The sequence below is a fragment of the Vanellus vanellus genome (genome assembly GCF_965231255.1).
Source record: "Vanellus vanellus genome assembly, chromosome: 6".
Taxonomy (NCBI): Eukaryota; Metazoa; Chordata; class Aves; order Charadriiformes; family Charadriidae; genus Vanellus; species Vanellus vanellus.
The window spans coordinates 794,559-810,112 of record NC_138911.1 but is presented as its reverse complement, the minus strand read 5'-3'; the positions used below and the strand labels follow the sequence as shown (position 1 = coordinate 810,112).

At 45.8% G+C, this 15,554-nt stretch overlaps 1 protein-coding gene across 1 annotated transcript in view; it reads right to left on the bottom strand.

Moving 5' to 3' along the window:
• PLCB2 (phospholipase C beta 2) overlaps positions 1–15,112 on the bottom strand; it is a gene marked incomplete at its 5' end in the record, with an annotated part of 49,788 nt that extends 34,676 nt beyond the window's left edge. The window contains 3 exons of the mRNA XM_082484811.1: positions 8,399–8,467; positions 10,872–10,949; positions 15,029–15,112. Coding sequence (XP_082340937.1) covers positions 8,399–8,467; positions 10,872–10,949; positions 15,029–15,112 — 231 coding nt within the window. The remainder of the gene's footprint in view (positions 1–8,398; positions 8,468–10,871; positions 10,950–15,028) is intronic.
• Positions 15,113–15,554: the final 442 nt, after the last annotated feature.

Here is a 15,554-nt window from a genome sequence, read left to right as displayed (position 1 = left end):
TAATGTGATCTTCCTTTTCTTGGCTTTCCTTATTTTTCATCTTTATTCTGGAGCCTGCATTACCCGGATGCTCTACGGAATAAAACATTGTGACTAACATCACTGCACAAACATGCCATTTTGGTCTGAAAAAAGTAAAAGTTGGAGACTGCTCTTAAAGAAATGCCTTCTGAAACTTCAGCCTGAGCTTGCAGACAAGCAGATGACTATTTGGCCTGCTCATACCAGAGGTGCATAACCAGGTTATTGCAGCCATCCGTTTGTCAATACACACGCTAAGAAGGTGTGATATCTTTTGCTGTAACCTCCCTCCACCACAAGAAAGATGTTGTTTGGGACCCAGAAGGTCTACCAGCTTTAGACCTGATTACCGGAGGGATGGACTCTCTCCCTCCCAGTCACATTTTCTGCCGGTTGTCAGTTGCTAGAAGTGTTTTTTTCCATAGCAATTGCAGTATCCTATAGCAATGGCTCACCAGAGATTTGTTTTGTTAAGTATAAGGCTCATCTGATTAGTCATGCTTGGATTTCATCACCATATGAAAGTATTTATAGAATCTCTTTAAATTATTTAGCATTTTCTGCATTCCTATGTAAGGCGTCACTAAGCCAAGGTATCCTGGAGTTGCACTGATGGTCACTATTTATAATGAAGAGATAAAATTCCCACGTCCTAGAATAAAGCACAGCAATTCATTATCTAAAGTGCAGGATAAATGCATACTAAAGCATACTGGGAGGCTGTGAGAACATCTGCTCCTTCAGAAACTAAGGGCAAAATTCATGATGTGGGATTGTTGGCAGAGCAGGTCAGACTCGGAAGTTTAACTGGAGCTGGATTGTGAGCTCTCGCTGTAGGCACAAACCTGTAGTTAGACACATGGCTGAGTTACTGCCTTTCAACAAGTTAAAACATCGGTAACACCACAACACATTAGATATCACATTAACTTCAGCAGAAGAGGTTTTAACTAAATTACCTTTGTGTTTGCTATAAACTTAGAGCACGTACAAAGTCAGTCGCTGCAGTTCAGCTCGTGTGTAGTGACTGGTTAAGCTGGTGCTAACTAGACAATGTCTGAATCCTTGCAAGTTGAAGAAAGCAAACTCCCTGATCCAAGACTTCCACGGACCTCAATTTAGCCCAAACCAACTAAAAACCCCTGTATGTAATCATCTGTTTGCATCCCATTGTGATTCAAATGGAAGCAATTCCATTTCTGCCGCAGAATTTCTCTTTACATTTGGACTGCAATAGCAGAAACTCCAAACCAGCTCAGCTTCAGGCATTCTTCTGTGTCTGCACCATGTCACACACACAGCTGCATATATATTTCGTAAGGAGCTCTGCAGACTTTTTTCCACTGCATTTTTCTAAATTTCTGGAGCATTTGCAATTTTAACACATCTGTAGCAAACAGGCATCTTTAGGAAAAACAGGATGGGCTGGATTAGAACTCAAGATCTGACTGCTGTCTCTCACTTCATAAAAGCAACTCTCTGCAAGGGTAACTGAGACCTGTACAATCCGGGAGCGTTTGGAGGGAAAGAAGGGGAAAAGCCGTCAGCCACCCAGATTTTCCTATTTTCTGATAGCTAGGGAATTTCTAAAATGCCTCATTTTTGCTTCGCAAGCAATTTTCTTTCGCAGAAGCGAGCAGCACCCGCATACCCACACCTCCTTTCCATGCTCACAGCAACTCCATGATGGATTTTAACTTTTCATTACGAGTGGCAAAGTGTTAGGATTTTAACTTCAAATTTAACCTCATCTTGCAAACCCACTGGCATTTGTTCAGCTTCCTTACCTCTAGTGTTGTAAATTATATGAAGTTAAGACAATAGAGAACTTGTGGTTTATGCTGAACTCATTTCCTGTATTTGTTACAGCCCAGCTCCTCCCAGCCCTTCCTTCTCAACACTCTGGTGTCATCTGGCTTTCCAGCAGCACGCTCTGTTCATGCTATGTCCCTCACAAGCTGAATGCCGCATCAGAGCTTCTGCCTTTACCTAGCTGCGCTCCGCCACACAAACCTGACACACACAGTGTGTGGCAACGGCCTGATATCTGATCACCTTCTCGGAAGCTGTTCTTCATGGTTAGCCTTAGCCTGCACAGCTTTTAAATGCCATGCCCTTTATCAGTGTTAACTCACGACACCTCCCAACACCTTGGTGAAGTTGATAGCTTCATTTTATGAGAAGCAAACAGCAGCAGGGAGAAGAAAGGGTGATCTTGTCAGGGATCTAAACTGGGTCGTATTTTCCCAGTGACTGACTCCCTGCCTGGCCATAAACAAGGCACTCGCTTACTTTGTGCTGCCTGCGTTACATGGGGATTATCTCCCTCACAGGAAAAATGCAGGGATGTCGGCATAGCACTGAATGAAGATGGTCAGAGAAGACCAGAGACTGTGTCCAAGGGCATAGAACCTGATGCCACAGCTCCTTTATAACCTGCACTCCCTTCGCACCTTGTGCTGCAGCATCACTACATTATTACTTGGTGTCACGTTGCAGGTGGCCATAGAGGAAAAATAGGAATTGCTCCATGAAAAGCAGGACGACCGTATTAACCATGCAAATTAGAGGAAGGGAAACGTGCTTAGGAAATCCACTTAAAAAAACCCAAACAAACAAACAGAAAACAACCCACCAGCAGAGTGGCTGAAATACAGATTCAGCTTGCATTTCACTTCCCTCCCTCCTGATTTCCCTAAAATCCTCATCTGTGCAAACCAGATTCATAGTCCAGAGAAAAGCAAATTCTCATGCAAATATAAACAAAGAGGCAAGCCTAACGCAAGAGACGGAGAGAGACAGAACTTTACTTGAAACGGGATACAGCTGAATGATAGCCAGGATTTACCACAGCTGCACGCACACACTGCACTGACAATTTAGTATCTTCACGAACCACGCTACACGATGCAGCGCTTGTGGTATTAGAAGACAGCACTTGACAACGAGTCTTCTCTTTAAGAGAAGAAAGGTCTTGTTTGGTTGCCAGAAGGGGAGCACCAAAGATTATTCAAATGCCTTCGGCTCTGCAGATAATGCTCATGTCCTCGTTAGCAGCACTGCTGCATCGTGGGATTCAGGAACCAGACCGATCCGATGGCTGTGAAGGGGGGAGAGCTGTCCTGCCACCGTCTGCACCGCAGGGCCAGCCCGCCTCTGCTCCAAGCTTCGCAGTGAGACGAGGCAGAAAACAAATACGCAGATGAAGCACTCTCCGCTCTCATTGCTGTCTTATCTAAAGGAACCGGAAAATGCAGCAGCACACAGATTCACATGGCACAAAATAACCCGCGGCATTCTGGAATTGAGCAGGAACAGACTGTGAGGGAGAGATGCAGACTGCATCCTCAGTAACTTCTGTCCCTGTGGTCTAAGAGCTTAGAGATGGAAGAGGCAGAAGGAGGGCCCAGCATGGCAAAAAAAGCCATTATTCAGATGTGACTGTTTCCTTGCTCAGCCCCTGCTCCACTATTTATAAATCCTTTGCAAGCCACAGGCTTCTACCCGCTTTTCTCCTGCATGCACACATATCAGTTTGTCTCCATACAGCTTCTTGTGATCACTCTTATTTGGAGGCCTGAACCTCAGACTCTGGTTAGTTCCACCCTGTGCTCAGCCCCATTGCCGAATCCCCACCGCAGAGCTGAGATGATGCTCAAATCCCCAGAGCTGCCGCCTTCCCCCCCATGATGCAGCAGAACAACTGCCCACCCACGATGTGTTTATAGTCCACAGCTCAGCCCTCTGCTCAGCTCCGAGTGCAACGTGAGTGCTCCCTGCACTGGTGGTTCCTAAACATGCCTCATTCCTACTTTATCATCTTAAAATACAATGTGTGAAATACAAGGGAGAAAATTGTACCAAGGTATGTGTTCAGTTCAGAGTCTGCATCTCTGGGTTCAGTAACAACAAAATGAGTATGGAGGATGAAAGTGTTTTATAATCATGACAATCAGAAAATACAGCTTCTGTTTTTATGAAAAATTATGCTTGTTTCAAAGCCAATGCCTGCTGAACTGTCTAAACAAAACCCAAGATGAAGCCAACAGCCCAGCAGTCTGGCTCAAAGCATCATGTATTTTGGTCCTAATTATTACATTCTCTGTCAGTGTTCTGGGGTCTTGGTGCGTCAGAAAAAAAAAAAAAAAAAACTAAACCAAAAAGGAGCAGCCGTTATTGTTCCTTGTTACTCAAAGGAAAACACAGAATTGCACTGTAAATAACATCTTGATCTGCTTCGGCATGCTGCTGAACTACATTCAATAGCTTTTTATCTTGTCTCATTTATGTTCAAAGTCCCTGATAATTCTTATCTTTATTACTCTTGAACATGTGCCAAAGTTAATTCTGCCCTGTCTGTAAAAAAAAAAATTCCATCAAGAAAAAACACTGCAGAACACCAAGTAGCTCTCAAAGAAAGTAAAGCAAAGGGGAAGAGAAGGGGAAACCTGCACACACACAGAAGTCATGGGAGGACTGTAAGGCTGTGTGCATGCTTATGTGCTAACATGCCAAGGGGCGAGCACTGGGAGGGGGGCAGAAGAGAGGAGAGTGTTTCTTACAGGGAGCACACTGTCCCTCACCTTCAGCCAGGCTCAGTTCCAGGAATCCTTTCTTTCTGGGGCAAACAGCAGTGGCCCTTCTCATTGGAGGTGGCTCCTACTGCTGCCAGCCCTTAGCGACTCGTCCCTTTTTCAATGCCAGGCTTACTGCGCTGGGCACCACAGGCCGCCTACTCCCTAAACACTAGGCAGTGGCAGGAAGGGGTCCCACCAGTCCCTGCCTGCCGGCTTGCAGGGACAATGCTGAGACCTGTACTGGCAAGGGAGTGTGTATGACAGCAGGGCTTTTCAGAAGTGGTTTCTGCATGGGCGCTTTGGTGTTATTCTTGCTGTGCATAGAGCTTTCTGCATTCCTTTGAGCAAATTCTGTTCTCAGGAAAGCCACCTGAACATGCAGCAGAGGGCTTTAAGCAAGCCCTATTGAAGCATCGGGGATAGTACAGCCATGTGGAAATAAGAAATTCCCAGGACTGATGGCACATCTCTCCCACCATTTTGGTTCAATGGCCATTTCAGTGCCCACACAAGACTCCCCATCATCCCATAAGAGAAAGGCAGATAAGGAGCCAGCCTAGTGCCTTTTACTACGTGTTGTCATAGAAGTGTCAGAAAATGTCCTGAAATAAAAAGATGACTTATATTAAATAGGTCTCTGTGAAATGCAGAATTCAAAAAGCACAGCAGAGGTTGTCATGAAATGCATCGCTTCTGCCTGTTGAGAATACTTAATAAATCACTTGGTGCTTGACCTTTGCTCCTTTGTAAAAAATGAGCTGTAGCCAGTTCCCAGGACTGTAAAACGCTGTCTCTGGCCTATTACAATGGTTAGAATACACCAGGTCAGACCACAGATCCATCCAGATGCCTGGGGAAAAGTAGAACAGGGCAAATGCAACGATACTTCCCCGACACATTTCTGCAGCTTCCAGCAATTTATGATTCAGCAAATTCCTAAACCAGAGGCATTAGCTTGCATTTAATAACTCTCAAAGGGCATTTCCTTCTTGTCCTGACTTTTTAAACTCGCCTATGTTTTCATGACTTGTGCAGGAAGGTATCCCACAGCGCAGCAACATGACATGTAACAGCAGCACCTCCTTCTGCTGGTACTGAACCTGCCTTTGGAAAATTCCACTTGAATCACACTGGGAGAAACACTGAGCAACCGCTTTGTGCTCATCTTCTCCATTCAGCTCCCGATTTTACAGCACTCCACGATACCCCTCACATCCCACTCATCTTTTTTTTTGGCCAGACTACAGTCCCTGCCTGCTCACATGCTCCTCCTACAGCAGCCATTTCATTCTTTTATTAATCTTGCTGCTCTTCTCTAGCGTCTCCAGGTCTTTGTCTCATTTGAGATGAGGACACTGGAAATGCACAGAAATATGGGTGCATTCAGGGTGTACACAGTGGCATGATTTCCTAATTCTTTTCTTGTAATTCCTAACACAACTTTTTTGAGCAAATATTACTGATTGGTGCATTGGTATTTTACCATACCCTCACGATCTTTTTTCTGAGTAGCAATAGTCAACTCAGAGCCTGTTATTACAGAAAATTAGGATCTTTTTTTTTCCTTCTGTGTGCATTGCTAATTTTTATCTGTACTAAATTTTATCACTTATTAGATCATCCAGTCAATTGGCAATTCAAGGTCTTTCTGCAAATCAGCCCTTATTTTATTACCCCAAATAACTTGGAACCATTGGCAAACTTTGTGTTGTCTCCATACGCCTGTTACGCAGGTCACGTATGAACACACAGTATGTCACAGGCCCAAGCATGGATCTTTCTGGGAGTCTACTGGTTCTCTTCTCCCAAGAGACCTTTTTCTTATCCTCCAGCAGCAGTTTTTCCATGTAAAGATGTCCTCTCTTATTCTGTTTTTTAAGAGCCTTCCCTTATTATGGGACTCACACAGGCTGCTCTCCAATTTTATTGGAAAGATTTTTAAAGCTAATTATTGGAACATAGTCACTGCTTCCCTCTCCTCTTCTGCTTTTTGCTAGCCTGGTACTGCTCATGAATTTCCTCATTCTTTTCACAAACTTCTTTGCGTTTTCATTAAAAATCTCTTCTAAAAGGAGTCTTTAGTTTTTCTCTGGATATGGAATGTGGTCATCCCAAAACTGTACTGTGAATTACTCTTAAAAACCTGCAGTTGGCCTTGTTTCCAGAGCAATTCCTTGTTTGTGAGCAGGGGCTCATTACAGAAAGATGCTATTTGAGTAGAAATTCCTTTTGTCTAGCAGCAACTCTGACACTGCACTTGTGCTGGCATGTTTCTCCTGGTACTCTCCAATTAGTCTTCCTTAACTAATTACTAAAATCGAGGACATTTTTCTCCTGCCTGCTGCCACTAGGAGGACATCCACCTACAGCCTCAGTACTTAACACCATCAATTTATAATCTATATCAAAGCTGAATTCATTTTGTAAACAGGTTATTCCTGAAGTTTATCACCCTGTATCTCATGCCTCTCCTTTAAGTTGGCCTTTTCCTTAGTGAATTCTGTCTGGAGTGCAGCACCCAGCTCTACCAGTGCCAAATACTTCACTCTCTTAAAAAAAAAAGCTTTTTTTTTTTTTTTTTTTCAAAAAGAGCTTTTTTTTCAAACAATATTCCCATAAAAAAAGTTACAAAGTTCTAGGCTTGTTGAAAACTCAAATACATTTCATTCTAGTGAATTTCCAAGAAGAAACAGTTTCTCAGAAGTAATTACAATTTTTAAGAATTGTGCGTGATAGGTACTGTTCTACAGAGCTCTGCTGTGCCTTTAGCACCCACTTCATTACGTTCTTTTGAGAAACATCAGTCTTGGGGAGCTCTGAACAGACATTTTCAGAGCAGTAGTAAGAAAACAGCCGTACTACTTACGCAAAGAGGCTGCTCGAGTCTCTCAGTATATATTGCAAAATCTTCCCCTTTTGCGTTAGTCTGAGGATCACCTATGTTACCACATGGAGCCATTATCTTTACTCCTTTGTTTCCTTTTCACATTCTAGCTTTACTTCAATTTTCTTCTTGCCTTTCCCATACATGGAAAAGTTAAAAACAAACAAAAAACAGACCCCCCAAAAAAGTCCTAACAAGGACAACTTTGCTGCAGGAAGCTTAAATTATGACTGAAACCAAGAACAAAGCCATAATCATGCGCTTCCCTTAGTCTGCCACCCTGCAAGGAGACAATTTAAAATAATTTAGGAAAAAAAAAAAAAAACCCACTATTTTTTCTGCAACTACATTTTCTTTCCTTTAAAGGGAAAAAACTCCACCACACCGCATTGGAATCTGACTGTAACGACAGGTTTGTAGCTGCCTTGACCCAGCCTGTGCGTCTTTGCACAGGGGAGCAGCTCCAGTGACTCAGTACAGCAGCACCACCAGTCCCCTGCAGGACCTCCCTTTCTTGCTCAGTGAACATAGGGGCCAGGCCAGGATTAAAGCCAGCCAGATGCACAGCAGAGGGGAGAACCCAGCCACTGTGCACAACAGAAAGTGGGCCTTTTGCAGGGCACCTCAAAGGGGAATTGTTGTTTCCCTAGCTTTCTGGCACGTTCTTTCCAACAAGCTCATGTACCATAGTCTGGACGTGCCTTTCTTTTGGGAGCACAGAGGACTCCTGGGGAGTTCAGGGACAAGAGTAAAGAGGGCTTTTCTATATTTACATAGTTGTGATGTAAGGAGACGGGGTCCTCTCCACTGTCTTGTAACAGAAAGCCAGGGTAAACCACCTCAGCTTATGCCAAAGCCCTAGGCAGCCTTGACTTTCCCATATAAACAACCAGCAGAAATGAAGCTATGCACTCACCTTGGGGATTTTGGCAAATCGCCCTACTCTGGTATCTCGGATGCTGGTTATATCCAAAATTTCAATTTCCTACAACAGAACAAGAACAAGGAAGGTGAAGAAAAGAGTAAGGAAAGAAATCCATTGCAGAGCCCCCAGAAGCTGCAAAGCAGGTCTCTACCAGTGCCCTTCACTGGGGAAGGGCTCTCCCACCAGGAACAACGCAGACAGGGAAACATCGGCTGCTGATACGCCAAGCGGCAGGCTGGCTGGTGTGGCGGTGGTCTATAGCACTGTGCTCTTCGGGCAAGGTCAGAGGCTCAGTGGGTTTGCTATGAGAGGGAGTGTATGATATGCATACAGGTTTCTATGGGGAAACTCTACCCCAGTTACAGTCCATGCATTAATACAACCCACTGGTGTTCTCAGCCTGCCTTCTGCCTCCATGCATTCAATACAGAGCAGCTGAGCTGGAAGGCAGGCAGGACCACCTCTCCCCAGGTCACTCCCAGCAGACCTTCACCTAATCTGTTCTGAAGCAATTTCCACAGAGGACATTCCACAACCTTCTCTAGGCAGCCCACTCCATGTCCTCACTACTGGCTAGTTGTCATGTTTATTTTGTTTGTTCTTTTAATATCCAGCATGAATTTCCTTCCTCCGTTACTAATTTGCCTGCTCACTATGGATCTGGAGAACAAATTATACTTGTTGCAGCAGATAATATTACTTTCCAAGACCACAACAAGGAACAACGTGGATACCATGTCTTCTGGCTGTATCCCCATTTTATTGTCAAGCGGGATGGAACTTTTACTCCTAATCCCACTCCTTTCTGAAACCCTAGCACAAACACAGTGCAGTTTTTCTTCCTTGCTGTTCATGACAAGCAGATCTTAAGGAGTCAGCCAAAGATTAGTAAGCCACACAAATTCAACAAACTACTGACCATACCCCACCATGCTCTGTATCAGCCCATCTCTTGACCCTGGTTGCTGTGCTCATGACAGCCTGCACATGACCTTCGTGAGCCTGCCCCAGCTCCCTCTGACAGCCAGTATTTGCCTACCACCCTTCTCGCCAGCTCACACTGTCTGCAGCTTCCCTCAGAGAACAGGGAAGATGCCAGACAAGTGCTTCCCCAAGGATGTAAACCAGGCTGTTGCTCCACCATGGCTCTCAAATTTGTTTAGTTTATTTTAGGTGCTAATCAATGGCATTTTCCAGGAATATGAGACACCCCCCTAGTCTGGGTTTCCTCATGTCAGCTATGCTTCCTTACCCCAGCCCCTTTCCCAGGTAATTAAATCCCTCGTGCCACTAACCCAGTGAAATATCTCACTTTCAATGGGCAATAACAGCTCCCCTTGCCCCATTTTGTGCACCTCCTCCTGTGCTACCACTTCTTCCTGCTGTCTGGCTGGAACCCTTACAGCAAAAATTCTACTGCCAGGAGCGGACCTTGGAAGGGGAACGAGTGTGACTGAGATGGCTGGAAGGAGAGCACATCTCCTAGAGGAATGCGAATTTCCTGTCAACCTCATAACACTATGTTCTTGGATGATATGGCTGTGTGGCAGTGCCTTTCCCCCACTGGCACTGGGGCACAATCTTCTGAGAAGGCAGAGCTCACCAAAACACATCAGGTCTCTTGGCCAGGACACGCTGTGCAGGACTACGGTCTCTGTCTCTTTATCTACCATGCCTCTTCAGCATGTAGGTCACGAGGAGGAAGTAGAGCTGAACCACAGCTCTGCTCTGGAAAGCAGAAGTAAGCCCAGCCTTCCACCTCCAGTCAGCCAGATCTCTCCACCCCTTGGTGCTACTCATCAGTGGGGAACTGAATTCTCTTTCCTAAATTTGTTGCCTCTCTCTCTGCTCCAGCAGCCAGCATCCTGCTGTTTGCTTCCAGCAATGTGCACACATCACCCTGGCCCGAGAGGACCACAACTCACTCTCCAGACTTGATGCAGTCTCTACATCGCTACGGTCACTGCTCTTTATTATTAAAATCTCCAAAACATCAATAAGTCAGTTAATTACAACACAGGCTGCACATAAGGTATGCGTTAGCTGAAGCTGCATACATTTAATTGCATACATCCAGCCATTTTCTTTCCAACTGCACCGTTACACTGGTTGGGATAATCTTTTAGCTTGCTCAGTAACAGGGATATCAATACCATTGCTCTCTGTGAAGTCCTTTGAAGCACATCTCATGAACTTTGCAGGTATAAGACTGCCAGCGTGACAAGCTCAAAAAGGTCATGCTTATCTCTGGCATGTTTGCAGCTTAATTTCCTGCTCTTTTCTGGAACTCTGAAGACAAATCTACCATTGAATAAGCATGAGACTCCCAGGTGCTTTGCAGACAGTTTCTTGCTAAGTGGAATGCATGTGGTAGCTTGCAGAATTTGAGCACCTACGGTGTTTTAATCTCGCGCAAACTTGAACTGGCTATTTGAAGACCAAGCAGTGAACTCTTAGCACTCACCTTACTCTGATATGTCCAGTATAAGTAAAAGCCCTTTGGATCCACTCGAAGAATCACAGGAGAAGCACTTGCTGTTTCCTGACCAAAAAAACAACAACAACAAAACCAAACAAACAAAAAAAAAAACCAAAAAAACACAGAAGAAAGAAGGTTAGCACCTTACATGACTTGGAGAACCCATCATGGGACATAAGGTTCCCAGTTCAAATATAGACCCAGTCGGGTGAATCATCCTCTATGATTTATGGAAATGAACCAGATGACTTAGTACATCTCCAGAGTAACAGTGTGAGGCTAGGGAAGACGATCTCTGCTGAAGCCTGGGTCTCACCTAACACTGTGCATTTGGTTGGAACAACTCTCCTGGAGCTTCTATACAATGAATTAAGAGAAGAAAGTACCTGTAGATGGATGCAATTGTTTGTTTCCTTCCAAGGCACCTACTTTGTTCTGTGAGCTCCAGAAGGAGCCTAGGCCAAGCAGAGACAGCATTCATCCCTGGCATCTACCATCCGGGAGCCTATACTCATGCCAGTCATCTGGGCTCTCTTTATAGAGAATGTGGCCTAGCTGGGAAGGTTCAAGGAGGTGTCCATCAAATACAGCAGATGAGCCTGCTTTAGGTGGTGATTCTTAAAACTCCATGGACTAGCTCTACACAGACTATAAAAAGAAGCAGCTACTTAACACCAATGCTACAGGCACAAAGTTAACATGAAATAATTTGAGGCTGATCCTGAACTGCATACAACAGGGGGACCCTCCAGCTCAGAACCAAGGTGTACGCTGCAGAGGAGACACGGGCTGCTGTGAGGCTGTGTACGTCGCCTCTGCGTAATTACACTGCTTCTGCATTTTCAGTTAAGGACAACTTCACAGACATTTTCAAGACAACATCCATTCCCATCTCACATGCAAGCCTGTGCTAAGAGATGAATTAGCATGAGCTCTTTGGAGACAGAGATAAAGAATGCTTGGTGCCTCTGCTTGGGCACCAGCCCATTTGCTCATTCAGTCTAGATGACTCCTCGCTGCACTTGACCTCGGGTGCCGCAGAAGATAGGATCATAAGGCCTATCAGCCATTTCCAGGAAGGCTTCAAATTCAATTCAGGAAGTTGAAATACCCAGCTACTGAAATGAAACCAGTAATGGAATTTGGAAGTTGTATTTGTCACTTGGCCTTGAGTTCTTCAGTTTGTTATTGAACTGATACTTCACTCCAGTGTGTCTGTATTTCCAGATTCAGTATTCTTCATTACAGTAAACTGCCCATGCCACAGTGCATTGTATGTTCTCCTTTTACTCACTACTGCCTTTCTAACACTGTACTAGGGACAACGCTGATCTGCACAGCATCATGCCCATGTTCCCAGAGCTCTCGGTTAGCTCCCTGACCACTTGCCACAAGCAATGAAAAGCAAAACAGGTACCGTAGTACTACTACTGAGTATTGTGCCATGTTTCTAGAAAAACTTTATCTCCTCCGAAGCAGCTTTCTTGAAAGCTAGCTGAGGCTGCAATACGGCCTGCTAACAGCTGGCCTCCTGATCAGGGACATGGACAGCCACGGGGTGTAGGCAGACTTTCCTAAGGGGTGGCTCCTTGCAACAAGTGCGATGGTGAATTCCACAGAAGATGGTCTGGCAGCCAAACTGGCTGCTGCTCACACTATGGAGTTCAATTCCAGGGCAGAAAGCAAGTGTTGTCTGGTAAAATCCTGTAATACATAACCTTTCAAGGATAGAAAACATTTTTGCTTGTACTTAGAGGGTTAAGAGTCAGCACAGAGCCAGATCCATAGGCATCTGCTCAGCTTAAGAGGTCAGCTGCAATGTTGTGCCCTACCTGAGGTTTCGAAAGGGTTCCCAAGCCAGTTCTCAAAATGAACTATCATCCATGTAGTAGGACTTAACCTCCTTAGTCTGGCTGGCAGCCCCAGCTTGCTGGATGCTAAACAAAGCACAGCAGAGAGTTGCTCTTTACCCCAAGATGTTGTAAGTAACTCAGTGGGACAGTTCAGAACCGTGCAGCCTGTCAGAGATGCCACTGCACTCCCCTCTAGACAATACATTACAAATGCTGAACACAGTGCAGGCACTACAGAAAAAGTGTGGTTTTGCTTTACTCAAAAAAACTGTTGGGTACAGTGAAGGGCACAGTCCAGCCCCAAACTATACAGTGATGTAAGGAGCTAATCTGATCTACCTTCATTCCTTTGCCTCAAATATTGTGGAAGGAGTTCAAAACTATTACCAACAGCATGGCCAGGTCAATTCAAAGAGTGAGACAAAAAAAAAAAAAATAAAATGCAGGACCACGACCTCCGAAGAACTGCTTTTACCCTGACCCTCCACTAACAATGCTGCAGCCTGGAGCTCTTGCCATCGTCCTTTGCAGCCTGCTCTTACTGCGGAGTGGGAAAGTACGATGAGACGGAACAGTGTGACCAGAACAGCCCACTTGTGGAGGAGGCTTTCATTACTGTTGGAGGTCAAGTCTGTAAACTACTTAGTAGTTACAGGCAACCTTTTAGGAATGTTTACAAATATGTAAACCTTCGGAACAGGGAAAAGTCCACACAGGACTTCAGCTCCCTGACTCCTATGGTTGCAGCAGCAAATAAACACTCGGTGGGCCTTGGAAGCCCAGCTGGATTCATCTTGGGTTTCAAGGGAACCTAACTATCCCAGGAATTTCCAATGAAGTACTTAAAAGCTTCAAGTTTGGGGGAAAAGGGGTCTCCAAGGACTGAGTATGGAAAGTCAGCAGCAATTTTAAACAAGTTTGGCTACTGTTATTCTCAGAAACCAAATCCCTGTTCAAATTCAAAGACGACATGGGCATTCTGCAGTCAGTGGCCCCACTGGAAAGAATGGGAAGGCTGCGCTTTCCAGCATACCCCCAGGTCATCCTCCTGTTTACGTACAGCTAGTACAGTAACTGCCCAGTCATGACCCAACCTGTATTCCTCAGCATCCATCCTTTCCATCAGCTGTATATTACACTGCTTTCTCATTCTCAGTGCCACTGGACCACCCCTGCTTGTGCTGCACACAAGGGATCTACCTCCCCAGCACACACCGCCTTGGGACTTAAAACTGTTCCAGCTTTACGCCCACAAAAGGAAGAACTGATCCCTCCTGCATTGCTGCTGGAGGCTCCTTCTAATGTGTCTCATTTGCGATACCACATCAAATGTTTCCCCCAGATCTTGGTGAATAATCATAACCCAGCCTGCCCCCTGTTTTATGAACAATCATGCTCGATAGCAGACAATTCCGACTCCAGACAAAATGGATGAGCAGCTGCTGTCCTCTTGCTCAGGTATGTGGGTATTAGAAGGAATACTCTTTTGTCGTCTTAGAAACTGAGGAAAGGGGCTATCGCACTCAAATTAACCTCTCCTCTTCTGCTGTTCCACACTTTCTTCCCCTTACAATGAAAGGCAGAGGCTGCAAACCAGGTGTTTTGAAGATACAAGAGGACACCGAGTTGGAGAGAGAAAAGTAGCTTTCTGCAGCACCCTGCACAGCTCGGCACTGTTAAAGCACAGGCCCCTCACTGCTCGGGCACTGCTGGCTTGGTAGCTCACAGACCCACAAGCGGGCAGGCGTGGGAGGGCATGGCTCACCCTCTGATCCACTCCAGCAACAAGGCCATAAGAGGAAGCGACTTGGAGCCTGGTTTCCTCTCCATCTGCAGAGCACAGAGTCTGCTCGGCTCTGGAGTAAATCCTGCCCCTCACACTCCTCCAGACATGTCCGAATGCAGCGCGTGCCTCTTGCCCCAAGCTGGCTGCCAGCAGTGACTGCCTTCCTGAGGGCTGGCTCACAGAGACAGGACCCCCAGGTCCTACACCAGAGAAGCTGCGACACAGACCAAGTGGCACACTCCATTTACTTCCAGCCTCCACAATAACAAGAGGTGCAGAAGCCACATCACCAACCCCTAACAATAAGCCCTTTGTTTTTAGCCCTCAGCTCTTCTCAGTTCACTCTCCCTATCCAGACATCGCTGCTCTCAGGTATGACGCACAATGTTCTATCCCTCCCACCAAACACATGCTCCCAGCCTCCCCACAAACCCTGACCAAAACACGGTATCTGCCCTGCCACCACGCATACAATCTAGCAAAGCAAAAACCCCGGTACTCACATCATCCCATTTGATGAAGCGCTCACCCTTGGATAGATACTCCTTCACCTCCGGGGGCTGCAGGACAGGGGTAAGCATTGACATTCTGTCCCGCAGATGCACTCCTCAGCTACCAGAAGCAATAGCAGCTGCAAAGCTTGCTCCTCCTTGGCCCCCTCTCCTCTATCTCTGCCTCTCACATGGTAGGGCTCTCTGCCATTGCCACTGTTGGCATCAGAAAGCAAACAGCCTCTTATATCCCAGCCAAATTTAGGAGGGGCAGGGACAGGCAGGCGAGGACCGATGAATCTGCATTGTAAATCAACAGGTCTCCAAGCAAGCACGAGAAGCTCAGCCCAAGGTCACCTAGAGGAAAGCTTGCGATGGGTTGAGATGCCCGCGTGGGCAGTCATGCACACACGCCGTCTCTCCAGGAGGGACCTACTCCTCGGAGTCGTACTTGTGAAGCGCAGGGTTCGTAGCACTTCCGCAACTGAACTTCCTTAAATGTTCTCTTTGACGAAGTGCAGGCATTGCCAGCCGACAC